Source organism: Dendrobates tinctorius, unplaced genomic scaffold (assembly GCF_039654945.1).
Source record: "Dendrobates tinctorius isolate UK_male_01 unplaced genomic scaffold, ASM3965494v1 ptg000011l, whole genome shotgun sequence".
Lineage (NCBI taxonomy): Eukaryota > Metazoa > Chordata > Amphibia > Anura > Dendrobatidae > Dendrobates > Dendrobates tinctorius.
The window spans coordinates 43,211,947-43,238,182 of record NW_027361679.1 but is presented as its reverse complement, the minus strand read 5'-3'; the positions used below and the strand labels follow the sequence as shown (position 1 = coordinate 43,238,182).

The 26,236-nt window shown below is 47.3% G+C and overlaps 1 protein-coding gene across 1 annotated transcript in view; it reads left to right on the top strand.

Moving 5' to 3' along the window:
- CDS1 (CDP-diacylglycerol synthase 1) overlaps nt 1-26,236 on the top strand; it is a 111,983-nt gene that overhangs the window by 30,558 nt on the left and 55,189 nt on the right. The window contains exons 2-4 of the mRNA XM_073541735.1: nt 2,177-2,307; nt 15,760-15,856; nt 21,871-21,968. Of these exons, the coding sequence (XP_073397836.1) occupies nt 2,177-2,307; nt 15,760-15,856; nt 21,871-21,968 (326 nt within the window). The remainder of the gene's footprint in view (nt 1-2,176; nt 2,308-15,759; nt 15,857-21,870; nt 21,969-26,236) is intronic.

Sequence of the window (26,236 nt, the reverse complement as noted above, 5' to 3'; positions counted from 1 at the left end):
CTCTGCCCCGTGCAGCTGATAACACATTGTAATCCACAGTATTTTTTATTTATTTTTTTTCCCCCGCTTGTGCATTGTGGGTGAATGAGGTCACAGTCACAGTTTGCGTTCATGTTTTGGGACTTGCAGAAGTTTCAGAATAAATTTCAACATAATCTGGATTAGCAGCTGGTAAAATAATGTTAGAAGAAGAGAAACCCTGTGGATTCTGCTTAAGATTGAAAAGATTGAACAGATTGAGCTTTCCTTTTTTTTTTTTTTTCTTAAAACGTTTGCTCTGCAGTTTGTAATTGATTGCTTCAGGTATAAATTGGAGTTGTTGCTGTGATCGGCTTATTTTTGGGGAACCAGCCTAATTTAAAAAAAAGGGATTTTCAAAATCTGGTAACCCCTGTAAAGTGTAAAAATTCACACTCCGGCTTATTATCCTGCTGTGCTGTTATTTGTGTTTGATCCAGTTTAGCAGGAAGCGCTTGCAGTTCACAGCTCCTTAAAGGGCATCCGTTACCCCCAAAATGTATTTTAAATGGGCTATACAGTGTTGTAGGGGACATGGCTCATATAAGAACCATACTAGCACTGTACCTGTTTACTGATACAATGCCTGAGAAAATACATTTTAGTTAATATGTAATAGAGGGGGCTTCGGTGCACCATTGGCGTAGCCAAAAGTTTGGTGCACCGTTACACCTTCTTATTGGCATATTGGGGCCCTACTCCCATTTCTGATTGACAGCGCTCGCTTTCTGTTATCTTTACTTTAGCATGAGTTGATTCTTGTAGCATTTACTCTTGGCATTGGTGTCAAAGTTGCTATTTACACATGGCCAACCAGTAACACGGCATGATAAGAATTGGAATGCCAGCCAAACTGGAGCACGTCTCAAGTTTCCTAAGCATGTGCGCATAAGCTGGCAGTGTTACTTGCAGATTCTTTAATGCGAAGCTATGGCCGTAGTACAAAGCTAGTTTTTATCAGAAAGGCCTCCCATCTTGTGCCGCCTCCCTCCTGCTTGCTTCATGGCGCTTGCGCAGGTGTACTTATCTGTCTTGTTGAGGGCAGAGCAAACCCATTGACTTTCATTGAGTCAGGCAAATCCGCAGCAAAACTGCAGGTTTAACCCCTTTCTGACGTGACGTACTATCGCGTCCACGTGACCCTGGCCCGTGGGACTGTGGTCGTGATAGTACGTTACCACGATCAGTGGCGCTCATGGGGGGAGCGCCACTGATTGCGGCCGGGTGTCAGCTAATTATCACAGCTGACACCCGGCACTATGTGCCAGGGGCGGTCACGGACCGCCTCTGGCACATTAACCCCTGGCACACTGCGATCAAACATGAACGCAGTGTACCGGGGGCATAGGGAAGAATCATGCAGGGAGGTGGCTCCCTGCATGCTTCCCTAAGACCCCCGGAGCAACGCGATGTGCTCGCGTTGCTCAAGGGCCTCCTTACTTCAGGCCCCCGGATCATCCAATATGGCCGCGGGGCCATAAAAACATGCCGTGTGGAAAAGACAACCTGCAAACGAGACAACTGTTGCTCTTGAGGAGTGGGCCAAAATACCTGTCGAGAGGTGCAGAAGTCTCATTGGCAGTTACAGGAATCGTTTGATTGCAGTGATTGACTCAAAAGGTTGTGCAACAAAATGTTAAGTTAAGGGTGCCATCATTTCTGTCCAGGCCTACTTCATGAGTTTTATTTTTTTTTAAAATCTGTGGAAGCATGGTTGAAAAGCAATGTCTGAGTTTCATTAGTTTATTTTCATAGATTTTTGATTTATTATTACTTTTGTCAGATTCAAGTTATTTCTGACCATTGTGGGTTTTTCGGTCATTAAACGATGGTTACCAACAATTTGATCACATGTGTATGGTTTGATGTCTTTGCCTGTGTAAGTTGGGTGGATTGTTACCAACATCTGGTGAGAATTTCATGTCAATAGCACCTTTAGAAATAATTTCACTGTGTCAAATACCCATAATCCCTTCTGAAAACACTTTTTTTTTTTTTTTTTTTTTCAGTCTGGTACTCTTACTAATCATGAGTATACTGACTATTTGGCTGTGTTGGGTTTCAGGTGGCAAATAAATACAGTATATATAGGTTGTGTAGAAAGTACTTTTATGTAATAATTGAAGAACGCGCTAACATGTTTATTCCTTTTCTGCAGGAAACAGTGGAGGAAAAGTATGCAGAGGCAGACGCCGACTCTGCTTTTGAAGGTGATGTTGCTGATGTCTCTCCCCCTACTGATAGCACCCCACAACTGCTGAACAATGCTCTGTCTGGCATGTCATCCAGGTACATATGTCATGTGTATCAATAATTAAAGTTTAGTTACAAGTGAATCTCTTTGGGGTACAGTGCAGTTTTGTACTGTACTAGCCTTTTCAAGAGTGTGGTATTTGGGTTCTCTTGAATACCTTCTTTTGGACTTGTCTCTCCAAACTATCTCGAAAAACCTCAGAAATTCTGAAATCAAGACATTGTGAATTCTGTACATTTCAGAACAGTTGACACTGCCACTGAAGTGGATATTTAAAAGGAATCTATCACCCCATTTTAGAGTTATAAGCTGGGGCCACCGCCATCAGGGGCTTATCTACAGCATTCTGTAATGTTGTAGATAAGCCCCCGATGAAACCTGAAAGATAAGAAAAATGCGTTAGATTACACTCACTGGGGGGCGAGGTCGGGTGCGGTGGGTGTCGCGATCCCGTCCGGCGTCTCCCATCTTCCTTCGATGATGTCCTCCTTCTTGCTTCTCCCTCGGCTCCTGCGCAGGCGTACTTTATCTGCCCTATTTAGGGCAGAGTAAAGTACTGCAGTGCGCAGGTGCCGGGAAAGGTCATAGAGGTCCGGAGCCTGAGCACTGCAGTACTCTACTCTGCCCCCTCCCCCGTCCCTACCCAGGCGCAGTCGCCGAGTTCTGGCGCCGATTCCAGCGCCCATAGAGTGCGGGGTTTTCCTGCGCACATCCACCACGCGGCGGGCAGCTAAAAAATTTAGCCCGCGGCTTTGGCCGAGATTAGGTCGCGGGTGGAAGTCCCGCCCCCAGTGTGATGTCATTTCCAGCGCCCGCGACTAGGGCGGACGCCGAACAAATTGAACTCCCAGCTTCAGTGCAGGGTGGGCCACGACTGAAGGAGGACATCTAGGCCTACCCAGAGGAGAGAGGACGCAGGCGGGGGGACACAGGATCTGGGTAAGTGTGACCCCTGACCCTAGAGGCCGCGCTACGTGCGATTAAAGGGGGCTTTCCTCCTCCTTCCACTCAACCCTCATAGTATAGATTGAGTCTGGCAGGCATTATGGCCGGAAAAGGGAAGTCGCACACGTTCATTTATGCCGCATGCATTTCCTGTGGGGCTATGTTCCCGCGAGCACAGAGTAAAAAGGTATGTGAAGCCTGCGACTCCGAACATGCCCAGGAGCCCTCCCCTGCGACAGAGCCCAGGAGTCGGGATCGCCCGCAATAAGCCTTATCGCTTTCGTGACCCTTCAAGCCCCAGGTAGGGGCAAAGATGGCAGCTTGCCGGTTTGGGAGGGATCATCCACCTCACAAGAGCCTCTGGCCTGCAGGGGCCCCTCTCACTCTAGGCAGGCGCATAGGAAAAGAACCCACACTGCGTCTCCGGGCCCGTCTGGTGTCTCGGCATCCGTGAGCGCGGCGTCTCGTTCACCATCACCATTATCCGGGATCGGGCAGAGTTCAGGTTATGACGCAGACGAGCCCCTGGACCTAGATACTCCAGGGTGTCGGGAAACGGTTGACAGTCTCATTGAAGCAGTCAATCAGACTCTGGGAAATGAGGAAGATGTCTCCCTGGCCTCAGGTCATAAGGTGGCCATTAAGAGGACCAAACGACCGCATATAGTGTTTTGCACGCACCCGAAGTTCGAGGACATAGTGCAGCGTCATAGGGAACGACCGGACAGGCGTTTCTCGGGCCAGAAAACACTGGAAGCAAGGTATCCGTTTGCACCAGAGCTCTGTAAGAAGTGGGCGGAATCCCCAGTGGTGGATCCGCCAGTATCATGCTTGGCCTCAAAAACTTTATCAGTACCTAGTGTTTCTGCCATTAAAGACCCCACGGATCGGCTCATAGAAAGCTTGGCCCGCTCGGTGTATGAGGCATCAGGAGCAGCACTCTCTCCCTCGTTCGCAGCAACATGGGTAGCCAAGGCCATGATGTCATGGTCAGATTCATTAAATAAGGTCCTGCAGGATAAGGACCTGCCGACGGAAATGTCAGAGATAGCGAGTCAGATCGCGATGGCTGGTGATTACTTAATCCATGCTTCCTTGGATGTGGCTAATTGCGCGGCACTTCTGGCTACAAATGCAATCGTCATTAGGAGGGCCCTGTGGTTAATGATGTGGCGGGCCGATTCGATCTCCAAAAAATCCTTGACTTCCCTACCTTATCAAAGTGACCGCCTTTTTGGGGAAAAATTAGACCAACTCATCTCTGATGCTACAGGGGGAAAAAGCAGTTTTCTCCCACAACAGAAAATTAAACCGCCGTTTCGCCAGCCTCAGGCACGGTTTTGAGCGTTTCGCAACCCTGGGTGGATGGCAGCGGCCAGTTCCACCGCACCAGCCCGCTACAACCAAGATAAAGAACGACAGGTCACATATAGAACCAACCCGCTGGGCAGGATGCGGGCTCGCCAGCCCAGGTCAAGGGGAATCAGATCCCAAAGATCCTCAGCCAAATGACTCGTGGTGCCCCCTACCCGAAAGTGGCAGGGTAGGCGGCCGCCTGCTCCGGTTTCGCCACATCTGGGTCGCGGTAGCACGCGACTCATGGGTGGCGGAATTGGCGTCCTCAGGGTACAAGATAGAGTTTCTCAGGTATCCTCCAAAATGTTTCTTTCTGTCCCAGCTTCCCAAAGTGGAGGCCTGGGCAGAGGCGCTGATAGGGGCCATCGATTCACTCCAGCGCAACGGAGTCATTATTCCCATAACAAAGTACGAGAGGACTCGGGGTTTTTACTCCAATCTGTTCGCGGTCCCCAAAAAGGACGGTACTGTCAGGCCAGTGATGGACCTCGAGCTCCTGAACAAGTTCATCAGGATCAGGCATTTTCGAATGGAATCTCTCCGTTCGGTTATATCGGCCATGGAGCAGGGGGAATACTTGGCCTCGATCGACGTCCAGGAGGCGTATCTACACGTCCCTATTTTTCCTTCGCATCAGAGGTTCCTACGTTTTGCCCTCATTTCCAGTCTGTAGCACTTCCCTTCGGGCTAGCCACCGCCCCCAGAGTGTTCACAAAGGTAATGACAGTCGTCATGGCCATTTTACCCTCTCGGGGCATAGTCGTCTTGCCATACTTACACGACCTTTTGGTGAAAGGCCCCTCATTTCGGGCATGCAAGGAAAACGTCAGCATCACGCTGGATACCCTATCCCGTCTAGGATGGTTGGTCAACAGAAAGAAATCATCCCTTGTCCGAGCCCAAAGGATTTCTTTTTTAGGGATGGTTTTTTGACACCTCCCGAGGGTTGGTAATTCTCCCTCAGGACAAGGCTCTAGCGCTCCGGCAAGGAGTCCAGAAGCTGCTGCAACCAGTCCCTCACACCATCCGGTTTGGGATGAGGGTGCTAGGGAAGATGGTGGCGGCAATGGAAGCGATTCCGTTTGCCCAATTTCATCTTCGTCCCCTACAGCACGCCCTCTTGTCATCCTGGGACAAGAACCCATTCACGCTCGATCACCGGTGCCGGTTGTCCCCTCAGGTCAAGCAGTCACTACAGTGGTGGTCGAACAGTTCCTCCCTGCTTCAGGGGAAACCTGTTCCCCCGGATCAATGGCTGGTGGTCACTACCGACGCGAGCCTCCTCGGCTGGGGAGCAGTTTTTCGTCACCACACGACCCAGGGGCAATGGTCGAAACAGGAGACGCGCCTCCAGATCAACTTGTTGGAGATACGAGCAGTGCGTTTGGCGCTGCAACATTTCCAGCACCTTCTAGCGGGACGACCTGTCCGGATTCAATCGGACAATGCCACGGCGGTGGCTTACGTAAATCATCAAGGGGGTACGTGCAGCAAGGCAACTATGCGCGAGGTAGAACACGTACTTCGCTGGGCCGAGAGGAACCACTCGGTAATTTCAGCAGTTCACATACCGGGCGTGGAAAATTGGGCAGCGGACTTCCTCAGCCGGCAGGGGGTCGCGTCCGGGGAATGGTCTTTGCACCCCGAGGTCTTCCAGCAGATTTGCAAACGATGCGGGACACCGGATGTGGATCTGATGGCCTCCAGGGTGAATGCCAAGGTGTCCGTGTTTGTCGCTCGATCTCGGGACCCGCGAGCGATAGTGGATGCACTGGTTCTGCCATGGAACCAGTTTCGCCTTCCATACTTGTTTCCCCCGCTGCTGCTGCTCCCGAGGGTCATCAAAAAGATCAAAACAGAAGGGGTTCCAGTGATTCTGCTGGCTCCAGACTGGCCCCGTCGAGCATGGTATGCAGATCTAGTGCAGCTGCTCGCCGACGTCCCTTGGCGACTGCCAGAGTGCCCAGATCTACTATCCCAGGGCCCGATCTTCCACCCAAACTCAGGGGCCCTGTGTTTGACGGCTTGGCCGTTGAATCTTGGATTCTGACCCAGGCGGGGTTTGGGCGTGAGGTGGTCGCTACAATGGTTAGCGCCCGGATGCCTACCTCGGCAAAAATTTACCATCACACTTGGAAGGTCTTCTTTGGTTGGTGTCGAGATCGTGGGGTTGCTCCACTGATCTTTTCTATCCCCAACATCTTGGCTTTTCTTCAGTCAGGCCTAGACTCAGGGTTGGCCCCGAGCTCCCTTAGGAAACAGATATTGGCCTTGTCGGTCCTCTTCCAGCGAAAAATCGCTACCAATAAGCAGATGAGGATGTACATCCAGGGGGTTTCACATTTGGTTCCCCCCTATAGGGTGCCTCTAGACTCCTGGGACCTTAACCTGGTCTTGAGTGTCCTGCAGGAAGCTCCTTTTGAGCCATTACGAGAAATTTCTTTGTCGTACCTTTCCCGGAAGGTGGTATTCTTGGTAGCCATAACTTCCAATAGGCGAGTCTCAGAGTTGGCGGCCCTATCTTGTCGAGCACCGTTTCTCACTTTCTTCAAGGATAAGGTGGTTCTCAGACCAGCTCCCCCCTTTCTGCCGAAGGTCATGTCCTCATTTCACATTAATGAGGACATTGTCCTGCCTTCATTTTGTCCAGCGCCAGTAATCAGGTGGAAAGAGCGCTTCACACATTAGACCTAGTGAGAGCACTCAGAAGGTACATGTCGTGGACGGCGCCCTTTCGCCAGACAGACACGCTGTTCGTGCTCCCCGAAGGGCGCAGGAAGGGACTCGCAGCCTCAAAGTCGACCATAGCCAGATGGATCCATCTAACTCTTCAAGAGGCCTACCGCATTAGAGGCACGCCGATTCCAGCAGGGATCAGAGCACACTCTACTCGGGCAGTGGGCGCCTCTTGGGCGCTTCGGCACCAGGCTTCGGTGGAGCAGGTATGCAAAGCAGCAACCTGGTCCAGCCTGCACACATTTTCTAAACATTACAAGGTGCATACCCAGGCTTCGTCAGATGCGAGCCTGGGTAGGAAAGTTCTCCAAGCAGCAGTGGCGCACCTTTAGACAGGAGGTGCATGCGGCTTGGATTGGTGAGTCAATCTCCCACCCAGGGACTGCTTTAGGACGTCCCACAGTACCTGTGTCCCCCAATGAGACGAAGGAGAAACATGGGTTTTTGTGAGTACTCACCGTAAAATCCTTTTCTCCGAGACGCTCATTGGGGGACACAGCACCCACCCTGATGGTCATTTGGCTTTTGTTTATTTAATTAATGTGTTTTCCTTTCTTAAGATTAGGGTGGTCCTTTTCCAGACATATTGTATAATGCATTAAGGCTGATTTGTTTTACGTTCTACTGCTGTTGCACTAAACTGGTTTCCGCCCGCGATTGGGGCGAGGGTGTATGCAGCGGAGGAGGAGCTAACCTTTTTTTGTTCACTTAGTGTCAGTCTCCAGGTGGCAGTAGCATACACCCACAGTACCTTTGTCCCCCAATGAGCGTCTCGGAGAAAAGGATTTTACGGTGAGTACTCACAAAAATCCATGTTTCAGGTTTCATCAGGGGCTTATCTGCAGCATTACAGAATGCTGTAGATAAGCCCCTGATGGCGGTGTCGGCAGCTGATAGGGCTAAAATGGGGTGACAGATCCCCTTTTAAAGCAGGCAGTTTCAACATGGCTGCATTTCTGGTATGGAACTTTTGGTTACTGTTACCTCTTCAGCCCAAAATATCTTGGTTCATGCCTGAGACTTGCACTTCTGCTCCAAGATTAAAATTGTTCGACTGTATTAATCCACTTATTCCTGCTTGTCACCACCAACACTGCTTTAAGGAACCTCTCAGCATTTTTCTTGCTGATCGTTCTGCCCTTCCAGTGTCGGGTAAAGTCACAGTGTGTCTAACACCACAATCAGATGTCCCTCTACTTTGAGCTCTTACCATGCTAGTGCTTCTCCACTGGAATGCTCCGAATACTTTTGCCACTTCTACTTCCCTTCACTGGACATACAAACACCAGTCAGGTCTCCTTGCTTCATATTTTTTCCTAGGTCAGTACTAGAATAAGGTTATATTAAATACCTTTGGGCAACTCTCCTATTTCCCAGTACTACTTTAATTTTCACCTATTGTGCCAGGGTGTTTAGGCTGGATCACCCTATTGAGTAATCACTTTTTGGGTGCTTTGCGTGTTTGCACTCCAGTCCACGGGTCTTAAGAACCTTGCATAGACCCAGAGTTACCGCCTCTAACGGTGCACACTTGGGTATTTATCAGGGCTGTGGAGTCGGTAAGCCAAACCTCTGACTCCTCAGTTTCCATGATTCCGACTCTGACTCCACAACTCCGACTTCCTCATACCAGGGATGTGGAGTCGGTAAGCCAAACCTCCGACTCCTACTCCTCAATTTCCATGACTCCAACTCTGACTCCACCAAAATGGACCACGACTCCGACTCCACATTTATTGTACTCTGTTTCTTGTGATGGACTCTACATACTGAGCTTTTCATTTTTAATGTCTGCATGTATTTGATCTTTTTTTCCACATATCATATACAGTACTTTACTGTCTACTTCTTCCTAGCATACAATTGTGCTGCATTTAGTTGTTGTTTCAAGGGCATCTGTCACCCTCAAAACTCAAGTTTAACTATCAGTACAGTCATATATGAGACTTGAAACTCATAAAATCATGTCTGTACTATAGATTTTGCTGCTTTTGCTATCCAAGAAAACATGTTTCATTTACCGTAATATGTAAATTGGGACTGCTTGATACACCATTGGTGTGGCCAACAGCTTTGTACATCGTTACATCCACCTCAGCACTTGCTTATCAAAAATAAGAGATGCCTTACCTGAATCATGTATGTACGCTGGCACTCCAGGAGAACAGCATTGTGCACAGTATTCATGTGTGTGCTCACTCCTTCCTCACTTATGACTGTTCTCCATAATGACAGATGTAAGGGTCCCGTTTCACTTAGCGACGCACCAGTGATCCCGACAACGATACGACCTGGTAAGGATCGCTGGTGCATCACTAGTAAGCTGCCACACAGGCAGATCTCTTCAGCGACGCAGCAACGATCCGGCGATCCGTATAATGACCTCGGCGGTCGTTGGGACCTTGTCACACAGCAGCTGTTCTGAACAATTCCAGCCTGCGTCCCTGAGTTCTGCGTTGCCAACGAGGTCGCTCGTCGGGGTCAAACACAGCGATGCATGCTGGCCAGCGGGACGCCGACAATGAAAAAATGGCCCAGGACATTCGAGCACGATCAGCGATATCCAGTGGGGGTGGTCGCCGCTGCGTGTCACATGTAGCGTGATTGCTCTTGCGTCACAAAATTGGTGACGCTTTAGCAATCTCGCTAGCGATCTCGTTATGTGAGAAGGGGGCTTAAGTCAGGTCTCCTCAGTGCACCCATGATGTGGCCAAGGGTTTTTTGAACCGTTGCACCCCCTCAAATATTATGGGATGCACTGTCCCTTAGCTTGATTGACAGCACTCGATTTTCTAGAATGAGTTGCCTCACTCGAATCGTGCATGCGCGCGCTAACACTCCTGGAGAACAGCATTGTGCACACAGTGTTAGCACACGTGCAGACTCCTTTCTCACTTCTGACTGTAACGACTGTTTGTCCCAGTGTAGAGAGCATCTGCTACAGTCAGGAGTGAGAAAAGAGGGCATACGCACACTAAGGTTCTGTGCGGATTCTGCTGCGGATCCGCCGGTGCAGGTGATGTACCATTATAGCCTGCGTAAAAAAAAAAACAAAACCGCTGTGCACATGCTGTAGATTTTTCTGTGCGGTTTTTGTGCGGAAAAAAAAAACAGCATGTCACTTCTTTTGTGCGGTTTTGCTGCAGTTTTCCACCTGCTCCATTCTACAAATCCGCAGGTGGAAAACCGCACAAAAACCGCAGTAAAACCGCAAAAAAAAGGAAGAAATCCGCAGGAAAAATGCAGGTCATTTGACATGCGGATTTAGTAAAATCCGCTCGGAAAAATCCGCACTGTGCGCACATAGCCTAAAACTGCGTTATGTGGATTTTATATTCAAAAAGATACATTGTAGGAAAGTGGGAGGTAAAGTCCTGCGTTGGAGATGTGTCACCGATGTGGCCAGTAGGTAGGCTAGGGTTAAATTCCTACCACTACAGGTCCTTTTATTAGATTCACCTGGATAGCTATGATTATTACCATGTCAATCAACTGGAGAAGCTGACTAGAGTGGGTTGTGTTGGAGCTGGAGAGAGACAAGCCAGAATCTCTCTGAAAAGAGACTGGATATGCCATGTGCACCAAACTGCCAACTATCACTGGACGATAGCTATTTTGTGTGACTGAACTGAGACTAGCTCAGTTGTGTCTGAATATCCAGGGTCTGTAGTGTTTAGTTAACAGTTATGGTTTTGGTTCTGTGCAAACAGTGGAAATAAACATAATTCCGACTTGAAAAATCCCTGTACCTAATGGCTATCCAAGCTCATCCACACTGCTAACAATATATATCATATGTTATATTATATATTAGTGTGTACATACATACATACATACATACATACATACAGTTTCATGTAAAAGTTTGGGCACCCCAGGTCAAAATGACTTATTGGAAACCGTTAGATATTGTTTATCATTCATACACACAAACTTGCAAAAGTATTAATTCCCTTGACTTTTTACCTATTTTGTTCATTACAACCTATGTTTAAATATTTTTGTAAAATAAGTTGTGTATAGGCATAAATTAAATTTATGGGATCAAATAACTAAAAATTGGCATGTGCATATGTATTTTCCCCTTTTGCAATGAAGCTCCTAAAAATTTCAGATGCAGGCAATTACCCTCATAAGTTACGTTCTTAGTGAAAGTAAGTCCACCCATGTGCAATCTAAGTGTCACATGGTCTGTCAGTATATACACACCTCTTCTGAAAGGCCACAGAGGCTGCAGCCAGGGCCTGCGTCAAAGCAGTGGCCGGGGGTGTGATAGGCAGGGGGGCCCACTCGCCGTCAGGTACACCCCGCACCTGCTCCAGGCCCCCGGCACTTGCGATATTTACTTCTTCCGGTACCACCGCTGCGGCGTCTTCTGATTGTGACGTTAAGGTAAGAGAGCGCCATGATGTTACGTCTGTGCGCCCTCTGCCTGAACAGTCAGAGTGCAGAGAGCCAAAAGACATATACGCTGAGTCCGAAGAAGAACAGCAGCCATCGAGGAGAAGTGAGTATTTTATTTTATTTCTTTTCTCCTACACCTCATTGGGGGACCCAGGACCATGGGTGTTATGCTGCTTGCCACTAGGAGGACACTAAGTGAACACAGAAAAAATTAACTCCTCCTCTGCAGTATACACCCTCTCGCTGGCTGAGATTCACCCAGTTCTTGCTTAGTGTCTGTAGTAGGCACTTAGGTCTGGCTTCAGACCCCAACGTTTTTATTTTCAATTTTTGATTTTTTTTTTCTGTAAATTTTTATTTTTTAATTAAGGGGGGTGAGGGATCCCTTTCAAGGGTCCGTTCTCCCCCGAACCACCAACAGGCAAGAACGCGGAGTGTACCTCCCCGTACCCTCCCCTGCGACGACTGGGGCATGCCTGACTCTCTGGGATGACGGTTCCTTCACGGTCCTGATCTCCCCACGGTGATAAAGGGCGAGCACTTGGAGCACAAAAATCTCACAAGAGGCCTCCACCTGATGGCGTCCTTCATCCCCCATAGCCTCTCTATCCCCCTCTCTATAAGGAGGATGGATCGAGGTATACACCTTTAAGAACACCTCCAGCTCTGTTGCATCGCCCGGGAGTGCCCCTGCGTGATCCCCTGCAATGGAGGTACCGGGTTGGGTCCTGGTTCCTGGGAGGAAGCGCTGGCCTTGCGCGGTCCATCTGTGCCCCTTCGCGGTCCCCTTTTTCTTTCCGTCGGCGCTCAGTGCCGGCAGGCCCCAGAAGTTTAACCCCCAGCTTTTTAGCTGGACTAGGCCACAATTTACATGGCACCGCCCACCGCTGGGGCTGCCGCCCACATCCCTGGTGCTTCTCGCCCTGAAAGAGAAGCGCCCTGCTAGTCTCGGGGGCCATGTTTTTTCTTCAACAGCCTACTCTGTGACGGCTGCGGGGGGCACACTGACTGACAGCTCCAAGTGACACTGCAGGACCACCGACCTCTCTCCATGGGACACAGCAACAGGGCCTTGGGTAAGCTGCATCTGCCTCAGGAAGAAGGCTTAACCCCTTCTCTGCGTAATTATACCCTTTCGCTGCAGCCCAGACCCTGCCTTTAACCTTTTGGGGGCACTATGTCTCAATCTAAGGAGGCCAAAAAGCCAAACAAAAAGCACACTGTGTTTTTTACCTCTTGTGCCACTTGCAATACTGCCTTGCCCAGTGCTCACATCACACTACTCCATTATGCACGGATTGCGACCCGGCCTGTGCTCAAACGCCAACCGCCGCCACCGTTCCCACTGAGTTTAGTTCCCTGTGTCCCTGTCACGGTCTGTGGAGTCCCTAACCAAGGCAATAGACTCCCTCTGGGGCTCCTCTTTAAGTCAGAATGACTCTTTGCCGACCACGGAGGGCTCTGGCGACGGTCGGGAACCATCCACCAGCAGGGGTCGTACTAGGTCAAGAGGTGGTCAGGTTTATAGAAAACAAACCCATGACGCATTCCCCGATCATGCTTGCTCTTTGGCATCTGCAAGTTCTGTCTCTGGTTCTCCCTCTCCTGACGTTCGCAGAGAACAATTCCAGTTGGTCCTCCACAACCTTCTCTTGTGGATCAGGTCGGTCCCCGCGTGGAGACAGAGGTTCCCAGGTCTCATACAGACCTAACCGTGCCTGGAAACCCAGGCCAAGGGCATCTGGAACTAAGTGAGCCAGATCCCATAGATCCTCTACACAATGACTCATTGCGGTATTCAGTGGACACCAACAATGTAGGTGGTTGTCTACTTTCGTTTCGTCAAGCCTGGCTCGCGGTCGTCCACGACGAGTGGGTCAGAGAGCTGGTGTCCTCCGGGTACAAGATTGAGTACCCCCCCAACAAGGTTTTTCCAGTCCTCCCCTCCCAAAACAAGGACAACAGCTTTCCTTCAAGCCGTACTTGCACTGCAAAGGGACGGAGTCATTATTCCTGTCCCTCAAGAAGAAAGGTTCAAGGGTTTCTATTCAAACCTATTTGTCGTTCCGAAAAAGGATGGAACGATGCGGCCTATTCTGGACCTCAAGATGTTGAACAGGTTTGTCAGGGTACGACGATTCAATTACTAAATGTATGCAGGAAGGTGCTGTGGTCAGATGAGGCCAAAATTTAACTTTTTGGCCATAAAGATAAACACTGTCTGGCGCCAAACCTACACATCTCATCACATCACCACAAGAACACCATCCCCACAGTGAAACATGGTGATGCTGTGTGGATGTTTTTTGGCAGCAGTGACAGGGAAAATGGTCTTAGTAGAGGGGAAGATAGATGGTGCAAAATACAGGGATATTCTTGAGCAAAACCTGTATGTCAGTGATTTGAGACTGGGATAGAGGTTCACCTTCCAATAAGACAATGACGCAAAAGCATACCTGCTAAAGGAACGCTTGAATGACGTGCCGCGGTAATTGCTGCAAAAGGAGACTCTGCAAAATACTGACTTTAGGGGGGTGAATAGTTATGCACACTGAAGTTTTCAGCTATTTTATCCTATTTGTTGTTGGTTCACAATAAAAACAAAATCAAATGTTCACAGTTGTAGGCATGTTTTTTACATAAACTGATGCAAACCCTCAAAATAGTGAAATTCCAGGTTGTGAGGTAGCAAAACACGAAAAATGCCACGGAGGGTGAATACTTTTGCAAACCACTGTATATAATTATTTTGTGTTTTTATGTATTTTTTTGGTCATCAACTTTCTTAATGGGATGTGTTAACGTGAGGGCCCCTCTTATCCATTTTTATTACTTCTGGATTTCAATGGCTTTAGTCCTTGGCGTCTTATTAATGCCTTATCATTTTTTATAAGTGTATATCACAATACATTAACATTATTTTTTATTTATATTTTGTGAGGTTTCTTGAGTACCCGTATGTCTCTTTGTGCTTCCTTTAGATTTTTACTCCAGTGTTATTGGAGAATACTGTAGTACTCGTTACCTCTACCCGCTTGATAATACAGTTTTTGAGCTACTCCATATTTTGCACAGATTCAGTATTAATCTATTTAGTCCATGTCGCTCTAAGATCGTGGGAGTTTTATATAACATAAATTACAAGAGAGAATTTTTTTTTGTTATAGGGGTTGTCTTAAGACTCAGCTTGAGGAGCACCGCGCTCCTCGCCCCCTGGTTTTTGTGGGGGATGGGGCGGTTCACTACTGAAGACTGACAGCGCTTTGAGCAGGCAGTAAAGGATAGAGCTAGCTTGTGCCCCATGCTCCTTGCCTAGGTCACCAGCCAGACAGGGACTAAAGGGTGGTCGGTAATCTAGGCAGCAAGCTTTACCTATACAAATCCTCCCCGATCTCACGAATGGAGAGGTTTTTTTTAAATTTAAAGGGACTGTCAGCACAGAATGACTGTTCAAACAAAGTACAGGCTCTCGGTGCACCCTTGGCGTGGCCAAACATTTAAGTGCACCTTTCCACCTACTTATATTCCATCCATCTCTGCCCTTCTTTGCCTATATAAAGCTGGTGCTATCAATCAAAATATAGGGGGGGCAGAGATAGAGGGAAAACAAGTAGGTGGAAAGGTGCACTTAAATGTTTAGCCATGCAAGGGTGCACTGTACTTAGTTTGAAAACTCATTTTGTGCTGACGGTCCCTTTTCCATAAAGTTCAAATATCAAATTGGCTAGTATTTGCAAGCAATTTGCAATTTTAACCATTTAGGAACTTGAAAAAACCTATTTCTTTAAAGGTTTGTCTTCTGTTGAGGATTCTTCTTAACCTGTATGTCATGAATAGGGTATAACAGTCTAGAAAGCCATTGTACTCGTATCATGATTGAAGTTGTTGGGGTCTTTGCCTTTAGTTATGTACTGCAGAGGACTGATTGATGTTCACCCCATCTTCTCTGTATTTTCATATCCTTGGCAAAGCTTGTCGTAATTCGTATTTATTTGATCACAGACGATCATGCTAAAGCTGATTTATTACTATTTTATGTATTTCAGATGGAAAAACTGGTGGATTCGAGGAATTTTTAGCTTAACTATGATTACTTTGTTTTTTTTTCTCATCTACCTGGGACCTGCTATGCTGTTAGTTTTGGTAAGTTTTCCAGCATATTTATTACTCAAACAGATTTTCCAAAAGTAGAAAAGAAAAAAAGTTGTGTTCCTCCCCCCCATTGATTAGAATAAAGCTAAACTGACAATAGTGCGCTTTAAATGAACCCAAAACTGAAAATGCTGTGCTGAAATACTACAAACACGTCTTATTTTTATAGCTCTTTTGCCAAGGTTTACAGTTTGTCACTTGTATTGAGCGAGGCCACGCACGCCTGTGACCGCAGGTATGCAGATTGCATGCTTAAGGTCACGGAAATTCTCACTCCCTCCTTTCGACACCAGAAAATCTGACAGAGTGAGGTGCGAACTGTGAAAGAGAAAACGTGGAGATTTCCGCTCTGCTGATAAGTAAAATCTCTTTAGGGTATGAAACGTCTTTCTAAAAGGCTAAAAAAAAATTTATTGTAAATTATTAAAAAGACATATAATAATATATTTAAATATAATATAATAAAATATATGTATGTGTTTAGAATACATGTACAATATATATTGTGAGGTAGCGCTGTCATTCCAGCAGGGGATCACTCGCTTGGCAGCGAATAAAACACATCCAGCACCGGGTTTTCATAAAACCATCACATGGTCCATGTGGTTTATTCCTCCATCATAAACCCACAGCGACAATATACAACAGCTTAACGTCCATTACAGAGCTTCACTCTGGTTATCCTGTACTCACACAGGTTATGCACATGTCCATGGCGCAGGCTCTTCAGCCTCAGCGTTATCTCACCCGTCAGGGTTCCTCATGCGGCTTCACCATCACACACGTTCGTTCCCTCCAGGGAACTCTCAGGCACACATCGCCATTGCTCACAGCCACCTCTCATGCTGTGAGCCAGGAGACAACTCTCCTGGCGGGACCTTCCGCTCTGGACCAACCAGGTTCCTGCATTCACCCCATGTGACCTACCCTGGCCACCATATATGGTCCGTAGCCCCGCCCATCGGGTCACATGGCTATGACCTCATCACAGGTCCTTGACACACTCACAATCTTTTACTATAGTGTACTAAACACACCCCCTGGGTGGGTTTGTAGGTAACTAGGTCCGCCTGTCTCCCTAGTTACCTGGAGACTTCTCCCTGACACAATGACACAGCACCGCAGCAGTATCACTGTTGCTCAACACACGCATCAGTCTCCATCTCAAGGCCACCCACCTTGAGGTACATAACGGTCCTTCCATATTCCGCCACTCATCCTCTCTCTTGGGACATCCACACAGCGCTCTCTAGCGGACACAGTGGTCATTACACCACAATATATATAATATGTAGCAACAAGAAGGGGAGAAACAAGTACAGGAAACAAAAGGTGGGTACACCTTGGTAGTGTAGCGTGTAATACTAATACTCTGTATAGTCCATATGAAGTCAGTTAAATACAAATAAGCATTGTACCAGAAAAGACCTAGCGTCCATACAGCAAATTAGAAGAGGTGTTAAGTAAAGCGTGGATAATTACACAGTGACAATCCTGCATAACACCAATCTATCTAGCAACAGATAGACCACATATATAGGATTGAAAGTAAAGGTAATGTTACCTGTAGTGTATGGAACCAGGGACCCACCACACCCGACGTACGTGTCACAATGAAATGCCTTGTCCAGGGGTAATCAGGGGTGACCTTTTTTTTTTAGTCATATACACTCACTGGCCACTTTATTAGGTACACCTGTCCAACTGTGTGTTAAGACTTAATTTCTAATCAGCCAATCACATGGCGGCAACTCAGTGCATTTAGGCATGTAGACATGGTCAAGACAATCTCCTGCAGTTCAAACCGAGCATCAGTATGGGGAAGAAAGGTGATTTGAGTGCCTTTGAACGTGGCATGATTGTTGGTGCCAGAAGGGCTGGTCTGAGTATTTCAGAAACTGCTGATCTACTGGGATTTTCACGCACAACCATCTCTAGGGTTTACAGAGAATGGTCCGAAAAAGAAAAAAAATCCAGTGAGCGGCAGTTCTGTGGCCGGAAATGCCATGTTGATGCCAGAGGTCAGAGGAGAATGGGCAGACTGGTTCGAGCTGATAGAAAGGCAACAGTGACTCAAATTGCCACCCGTTACAACCAAGGTAGGCAGAAGAGCATCTCTGAACGCACAGTGTGTCGAACTTTGAGGCAGATGGGCTACAGCAGCAGAAGACCACACTGGGTACCACTCCTCTCAGCTAAGAACAGGAAACTGAGGCTACAATTTGCACAAGCTCATCGAAATTGGACAGTAGAAGATTGGAAAAACGTTGCCTGGTCTGATGAGTCTCGATTTCTGCTGCGACATTCGGATGGTAGGGTCAGAATTTGGCGTAAACAACATGAAAGCATGGATCCATCCTGCCTTGTATCAACGGTTCAGGCTGGTGGTGGTGGTGTCATGGTGTGGGGAATTTTTTCTTGGCACTCTTTGGGCCCCTTGGTACCAATTGAGCATCGTTGCAACGCCACAGCCTACCTGAGTATTGTTGCTGACCATGTCCATCCCTTTATGACCACAATGTACCCAACATCTGATGGCTACTTTCAGCAGGATAATGCGCCATGTCATAAAGCTCGAATCATCTCAGATTGGTTTCTTGAACATGACAATGAGTTCACTGTACTCAAATGGCCTCCTCAGTCACCAGATCTCAATCCAATAGAGCATCTTTGGGATGTGGTGGAACGGGAGATTCGCATCAGGGATGTGCAGCCGACAAATCTGCGCCAACTGTGTGATGCCATCATGTCAATATGGTCCAAAATCTCTGAGGAATGCTTCCAGCACCTTGTTGAATCTCTGCCACGAAGAATTGAGGCAGTTCTGAAGGCAAAAGGGGGTCCAACCCGTTACTAGCATGGTGTACCTAATAAAGTGGCCAGTGAGTGTATGTGTGTTCTACATGTGGTCTTTGCAGTTCGCTCACCATCCTGGTGGCTCTTCTCTGAACTTGCTCCAGTTTTTCAATGTCTTTTTTTAAAATGTGGTGCCTAGAATTGGACACAGTATTCCAAATGAGGCCTCACCAAGGAGGAGTAGAGTGGGATAATTACTTCACGTAATCTAGACTCTGTGCTTCTCTTAATACATCTTACAACTGTGTTTGCCTTTTTTTGCTGCTGCATAACACTGTTGACTCATGTGTATACTGTGATCTACTAGTATACCCAAATCTTTTTCACACGTGCTGTTGCTTAGTTCTATTCCTCCCATTCTGTAGATGTAATTTTTGTTTTTCTTGCCCAGATGTAGAATCTTGTATTTCTCCCTGTTAAGTACCATTCTATTAGACGCTGCCCAACGTTCAAGCTTATCTAGATCCTTCTGAATCTGATTATTAAATTACTTTGCATCCCAGTCATCCAAGATAGCAACATAATATGCTACAACAAACGTCAACTCAGTAGTCAACGTTAAAGGCTTATACGAACAATAGTCTGTGTTTCTTGACCAACCAAAGAAAGATACACAAACTCAAAATAGCGATAATCACAGACCCTTTAGCGTTTTTCTGTGCCCAGCTTCTGTATATATATACAAGCAATTGTTTGGTTGGTTACTACTTAACCAGGATAGTGAGTGGACTTCAAAATATGTCCTACACGTAACGGTTAAAGGATCTGGGATTGTTTAGCTTGCAAAAAAAGACTAAGAGGAGACATAATAGCTGTGTACAAATATCTGGAGGGATGTCACAGTGGGATCATCCTTATCCTCATTTGCACATGGAAACACGAGAAGCAATGGAATGAAGCTGAAAGGAAGAAGATACAGATTAGATATTAGAAAATACTTTTTGACAGTGAGGGAGATCAAAAAGTGGACCAGGCTGCCATGAGAGGTGGTGAGTTCTCCTTCAATGGACAGACATCTGTCTGAGATGGTTTAGTGAATCCTGCTTTGAGCAGGGGATTGGACCAGATGACCCAGGAGGTCCCTTCCAACTCTACCATTCTATGATTCTATGATCTCACCTAAAATGTCTGTTTTAGTAAGTAGTATAACAGTTCTAGATTGTGTTGAATCCTGTGTTGTCGATCCTTTATTCCTACAAGAAATTTATGAATGAGTTGACAACCAGCTGTTAACATTGCTTTTGTTAAAGGTGTGTGTATGCACAGTGACACTGTCAACACTGATTGGACAGTGGCAGATTTTTGAGACACCCCCTTACTGGTATTTTCTAAACGGACATGTCAGGAGAGTTGACTGGTTCTTTTTATTAAACGGTCTTGCTGTGCCTTTGTTGTGTAGAGGTTACCCATGACCTATAGAAATATGGCACTGTCATATGCACGTGGTAGTCATAATGGCTGTATTCCCTTTTAAAAGAGAAATGCTGAACTTGGACCTTCATGTTATCAAAGGTTGTATAAAACAGCCTGGTCTTTTTATTACATTTCGAGTCTTAATTGCGTTATCATTGACAAGGCAAAGTCCTCTCGTGTTCCTGTCTTGATGTGTAACTTTCCTTGATTTTAGTCTTGATTTTTTTGGCTATTTAAATTTAGGTCAAACATTTTTAAAGGGAAAAAAAAAAAATGTAATGTGTGCGGAGTGCCTTTGGAGGTGAGTATTGTGGTACCCCGCATGATGTCTCACCATTAAACAACGGAAGACCGGCTACGTGATTCCAAAAGGTGGTCTTTTAATAGCCTGTTTGGATAGACCAACCATACTTGGGCAACAAGCTTTCCTTGCAACACTCATTCATAATAATTGGCCAGATAAAATGCACCTTTAGGTGGCATATTCACACATTGCAGCCAGTGTGCAACTTTACTTTATTTTCGTCGCAGCTGTAAAAAAAAAAAAAAAATCACCATTTTCCACCATTTTTGAAACTCGCAGGAAAAGCACTACTGTTTCTCCCCGATTTAGGAAAAAAAAGGCACCGTGACTGCTCTGTGCGAATGTAGCCTTAGGGTTCTTTTACACTTACCGGCTTTTTTGCAGCTCGTTTTTGCGGGCCGTATCGCCGCAATTTTCACGGTCAGCCGCAATAACGGACCGCAAAAAACTTACGGGTCGCCGTTTTTCAGGTTTCCAATACTATGGAAAAAGTATTGGAGAAAAAATAACGGTGTTCCGCAAAACCGGAAGAGACGGTGCACCGCTAAAACAAACATATGTTGCTTTTGCGGCCCCATTGACTTTCAATGGGGGCCATGTCTGTAAGCCATGATAAAGATCGTTCAGGCTCGATCTTTTTTCACGGCCGCAAATACGGCACACGGGGCACCGTGGAATTTTTGCGGGCTTATTTTGCGGTCCCATAGAAATCTATTGGAGCCGCAAAAAAAGGTAATTATAAAAGAAGCCTAAAGGCCCTTTTACATTTAGCGATGCACCAGCGATCCAACCAGCGATCCGACCCGGTCAGGATCGCTGGTGCATCGCTAAATGATCGCTAGTGAGCTTTCATACAGAAAGATCTCACAGCGATGCAGCAGCGACGCAGCGCACGATACTTACCATTCACACACAGCGATCCTGCGTCCTCCCGCCCGCCTCCACGCGTCGCTCGTCGTCACAGCAGGAAGTCTCAGCAGGAAGCGCCCGACGAGAAATGGAGCCGGACATTCTCGCGCGATCAGCGATGGACAGCGGGGAGCCGGTCGTTGGTAAGTATCACACATAGCGGTATCACTAGCAATATCGCTATAACGTCACAAAACCAGTGACGTTTTAGCGATATTGCTAGCGATATTGCTTAGTGTAAAACCCCCTTTAGTGTTATCTTTGTTCTGCGGAAACTGATGTTAAATCAAAACAGCTAGCTAGGATGCTCGGTGCTCCCCTAGTGTGACTGAGCCGCTCAGTGCACCATTCCACCCAATGGTTTTGCTTGCCCCTTCCCTGGTGATTGACAGCAGTAGTGTACGTAGAGCGAGAACTGATTGCAGACAAGCCAGTGCTATCAATCACCAGTAGGGGGAAAAGGAGGCAAGAAAAACCCTTCCTCAGCCCTTCCGTACTATCAGTTGCTCTTTGTCTGTTTCAGGTATCTGCAATCCAAGTGAAGTGCTTCCATGAAATAATATCCATTGGCCACAGATTCTACAAGTCTTACGATCTACCATGGTTCAGGACTCTTAGTTGGTAGGTGTAAATGTTACCTTGTACGTTCTAAAAGAAGTATTTGTAAAGCGAATAGAATCTCCGCATCTATGTTTTATCCATGAATGTAAAAGTTTTACTAGAAGGGTACAAATAACACACATTAAAAAAAAAAAACGCAGCAAATTGGGAACTAGAAAGAAAGCATTGAAAGCTTATCCACAATTCAGACAACACATTTAGAGACAAAACTTAATCTAAAAATGAGATGTTATCTTACAGAAAAGCCATGTGTGTGTGAGTACTCCATGTGTGATTATGGGTTCCCCAATATATAGGACTGCCACCTGCAATTCATTTATGGATTTCCCGGGCAATAAAGTAGCGATCCAGCGCTTAGGGTTTAAAAACGAAAAATACTTTGTTTCTATCTTCTTAAGAGATGCATTGGAACAGCATACTACATAGCGTATGTCCCAAATTTAAAATGCATTTTGAGCTTGATACTGTTATTCACACCATGAATTATGCGGTGAACGAGCGCTGTTTTCAGCTCGAAACGCATTAGTGGTTTATGACACTTCCTTTGGCGTATGCTGTTACAATGTGTCTTCTAAGAAGAGGAAAATGAAGTGTTTTAAAGGGTATATCCAGGAAAGGAATCCACCGCTCTGTCAACACCACTTCAGCAGAGGCAGCTGAATCCCCGGCAGCGGTGATCGGTGACTGCTCTCTGCTCAGAAAGAATGGCGCCGTTAGCAACTACCTGTCTATTAGTGCTTAGGCACATTTTTTTTTATTTAGTTTTTCAGATAGTCCCGGATATACCCTTTAAGTTTTTTAAAGGAATCTGATTCCAGCTGTGTATCGGTTACTGGGCTGCTTGCGGCAGTTTTGATAAAATCACAATTTTATCTGCTGCAGATTAAGAAGTTCTATGAATGCTGAGCTCCATATAAGCCAGTCCACACCACTAATTGACTTATTTCTGTGTGCACTGTGCATAGGCAGAAAGCTGCCAATCGGCCATATGAGCTGAGTTATACAGAGCTCATGAGTATGGAGGGCTACATGGCAGTAGGTTTACTAGTCTTCTAGTGATAATCTCCTGCTGCTAAAACAGTAATTTTATCAAAACTAGAGCAAGCAGCTTAGTAAATGACACAACTGGAATCAGGGTCTCTATCTCTTAATTATGCTGCTCTCAGATAAGGTGAAAAAACTGGTGACAAATTCCCTTTAACCCTAAGTGATGGATTGCCCTTTCATTGAATGTGAATAGTCATGCACGGGTGAGCAGCAGCAGCCCCCCGGAAGAAGCCCACGCTAAACGCGCGTCGGGGCGGCCTGTGCGTCACCACAGGGCAGTGGTGGGTAAGAGCGCTATTGATATGTGAGTTGTGTGTTTTTTTTCAGTCTGCGCTACATATAAATGTACTACGCCTCACTTTGGGGATTACTGCCTTGTGCAGACATGATCACATGGGTCCTTTGAACAGAGTATTGCACTGTCGCCTTACTTCTTATATGGGTCTATTACTGAGCTCTAGCTTAGTATGCTGCACCTGTGTTGTTACAGTTGTCTGTCGTATGATAGAGTTGTCATTGTGTTTAGTATCTTTTTATATTGAATTATAATAAAATACATGTTTTTCATCTTTCTGGTGGATTGATTACTCTGTTCTTTGTATGTCACACACCAGATTGTAGACATACAAAGAATAGAGTAATCAATCCACCAGAAAGATGAAAAACATGTATTTTATTATATCCATGGCTATTGCCATTAGTGGTTCAGGTATTGAGGCCTAGAACCACAGCTATAGAATGTGTTCTGTCCTTAAGACTTTGTATTATCATCATACACGGGGTAACGTACAATAAAGTCTTTGTGCGTCTTTGTGTGCTAAGCAATTCCACTTTTTTCTAAGTAACCCTGTGAATATGCAGTATTTAGCGAATCCTGCTCTGAGCAGGGGGTTGGACCAGTTGGCCCAGGAGGTCCCTTCCAACTCAGATTCTAAATATCTCAGATGATACTAAACCTATAGCGTAGACTCTCGTAGTAACAGGTTCTCCTAGTTCTCAACTTTGGTAATGGAGAACCTCTGTAATATGGGTCAAAAGTCTACAACCATTTACAGATTGCAACAATGTTAGATTCGTGTTTTTACTTTTTTATTCGGTCGTCCATGACAGCACCACCTGAGAGATGGGATCCACCCCTTAGGAACAGGAAACCTACAGATACAAAAGGGTGGCACCTCTCCCACGCATCAGTTGGTTTCCTGTTCCTAGAGGACAGGACTCTCTACAGATCGTCCGTCATGGAGTCGTCGTTGAGTACCCAGGCCGGCTGACCGACTCAGGTAGCGAGGGGGTCTCCTACCTCGGTCAGTGCGGGGTCCCTGGAGGCGCCACGGTGGGGCCGGGTAGGTCACCATGGCAGTGGACGGAGCAGGTGGAGCAGGGGTCCGGTGGATGCCGTCTCCAAAAACGCCAGCACCTGGTATGTATGCCCCGGTCCTGCTGCGCTTCCCCAGGCCCGGTCCTCCCGGTCAGTGCTGGCCCCTGGCGGGCTCATGGCGGCGTGCGCAGAGGGGCAGTGGGGCATTCCGGCCAGGAGGCGCTGCGCGGCTCCCTCGCGCGCGCTCCCGCAGGGCTCTGATGAGCGGCGGAAGTGACGCGGCGGAAGGGGCGGAGCGATAGCGCCGATACCGGAAGTCGGGTGCCGGCCGGCCTCCGGCGCGCGCCGCGGGTGCATGCCCGTCCGGGGGTCGCGCGGTGACCCGGGTAAGGCGAGGGGGGCCGGAGCATGGGGGAGGGAGTGCGGAAAGCCGGGTGGGTGGTGCTATGGCAGGATACCTGCTGACCCGGACACCAGGAGGCCATATAAGGCAGATGGGGATGCCGCTGGGGTGCTTCTGAAGGCCCCAGCAATGGATACAACGGAAGCCCCCTTGGACCAGCAGGACGAGGCGCAGGAGCGCCCGCAAAAACAGGCCACGACAAAACCGCTTGCGACTGGCCAGCAGAAAAAACAGAGACGAACTAGCGACCAGAGCCGCGAAAGTTCCTCCAGAAAGGACCCCCCTGCCTCCCTCCGTGATCCGGTACCTGCTTCATCTGCATGGGTAAGAGATCTCCGTGAATGTACCCTGATGCAGTGTTCCCTTATGTTTTTTTTCAGGGGAAGAAGGCTACGGGAAAACAGAAGCACAGGGAATGTGCCCTCTGTAGTTCCCCCCTACCAGATGGCCACCCTAAAAAATTATGCCAACCATGCATTCGGCAAACGGTAGGGGTTATTAAAGACAGGGAGTCCAGGGGTAGATTGTCAGGCCCTTATACTCTCCCCCGTTTATGCAGGTAGCGGAAGAGACACCTGACTTCACTTCGAACCTGAGAGAGATGATCAGGGCAGAAATGAAAGTCTTACCTCAAAGAGAACCTTCTAGGAGAAGAGAGGCTAGTGGTTCAGGCTCGGAGACCTCAGTCGCCCCTGGGAAAGGCGATAATTCCTCGGACTCCTCGGCCTCCTCGTCGTCTTCCTCGGATGAAGACTCTAGCCGGTTCTGCTTCCCCTTAGACCAGATGGACAGATTAGTGAAAGCAATACGGTCCACCATGGGGGTAGCGGACAAAAAACGGGAACTCTCAGCACAGGACATAATGTTCAGGGGTCTAGACCCCAAAAAACGCAGAGCTTTTCCATTAAACGATAAGGTTCAGAACCTAATTGACAGAGAATGGAAGAGACCGGAAAAAAGGGGCTCCATGCCACCAGCCTTTAAGCGGAGATACCCCTTTGATAATCCGGTAGTAAACAGATGGGATAAAGTCCCGAAACTAGACGCAGCAGTAGCCAAAGCATCTAAAAAATCTGCCATACCATTTGACGATATGGCCTCCTTGAAAGATCCGCTAGATAAAAAAGCGGATTCTTTTCTTAAAGGGACATGGGAGATGTCAGCAGGCGCGTTAAGACCAGCGGTAGCTGCCACCTGTACAGCCAGATCGATGATGGTCTGGCTAGATCAGCTGGATTCCGAGCTAAAAAACGGAGCTTCAAGATCTTCTATTCGGAAAAGTTTGCCGATCATTCAGAATGCCGCGGCGTTTTTAGCCGATGCTTCTGCAGACTCTGCAAGAATGGCGGCTAAAGCCGCGGGTCTATCTAATGCAGCGCGAAGAGCGCTCTGGTTAAAATGTTGGCCAGGAGATATTCAAGCCCGGTCCCGTCTCTGTTCCATTCCCTGCGAGGGGGAGTACCTATTCGGCCCTGTCTTGGACGAATTGTTAGAGAAAGC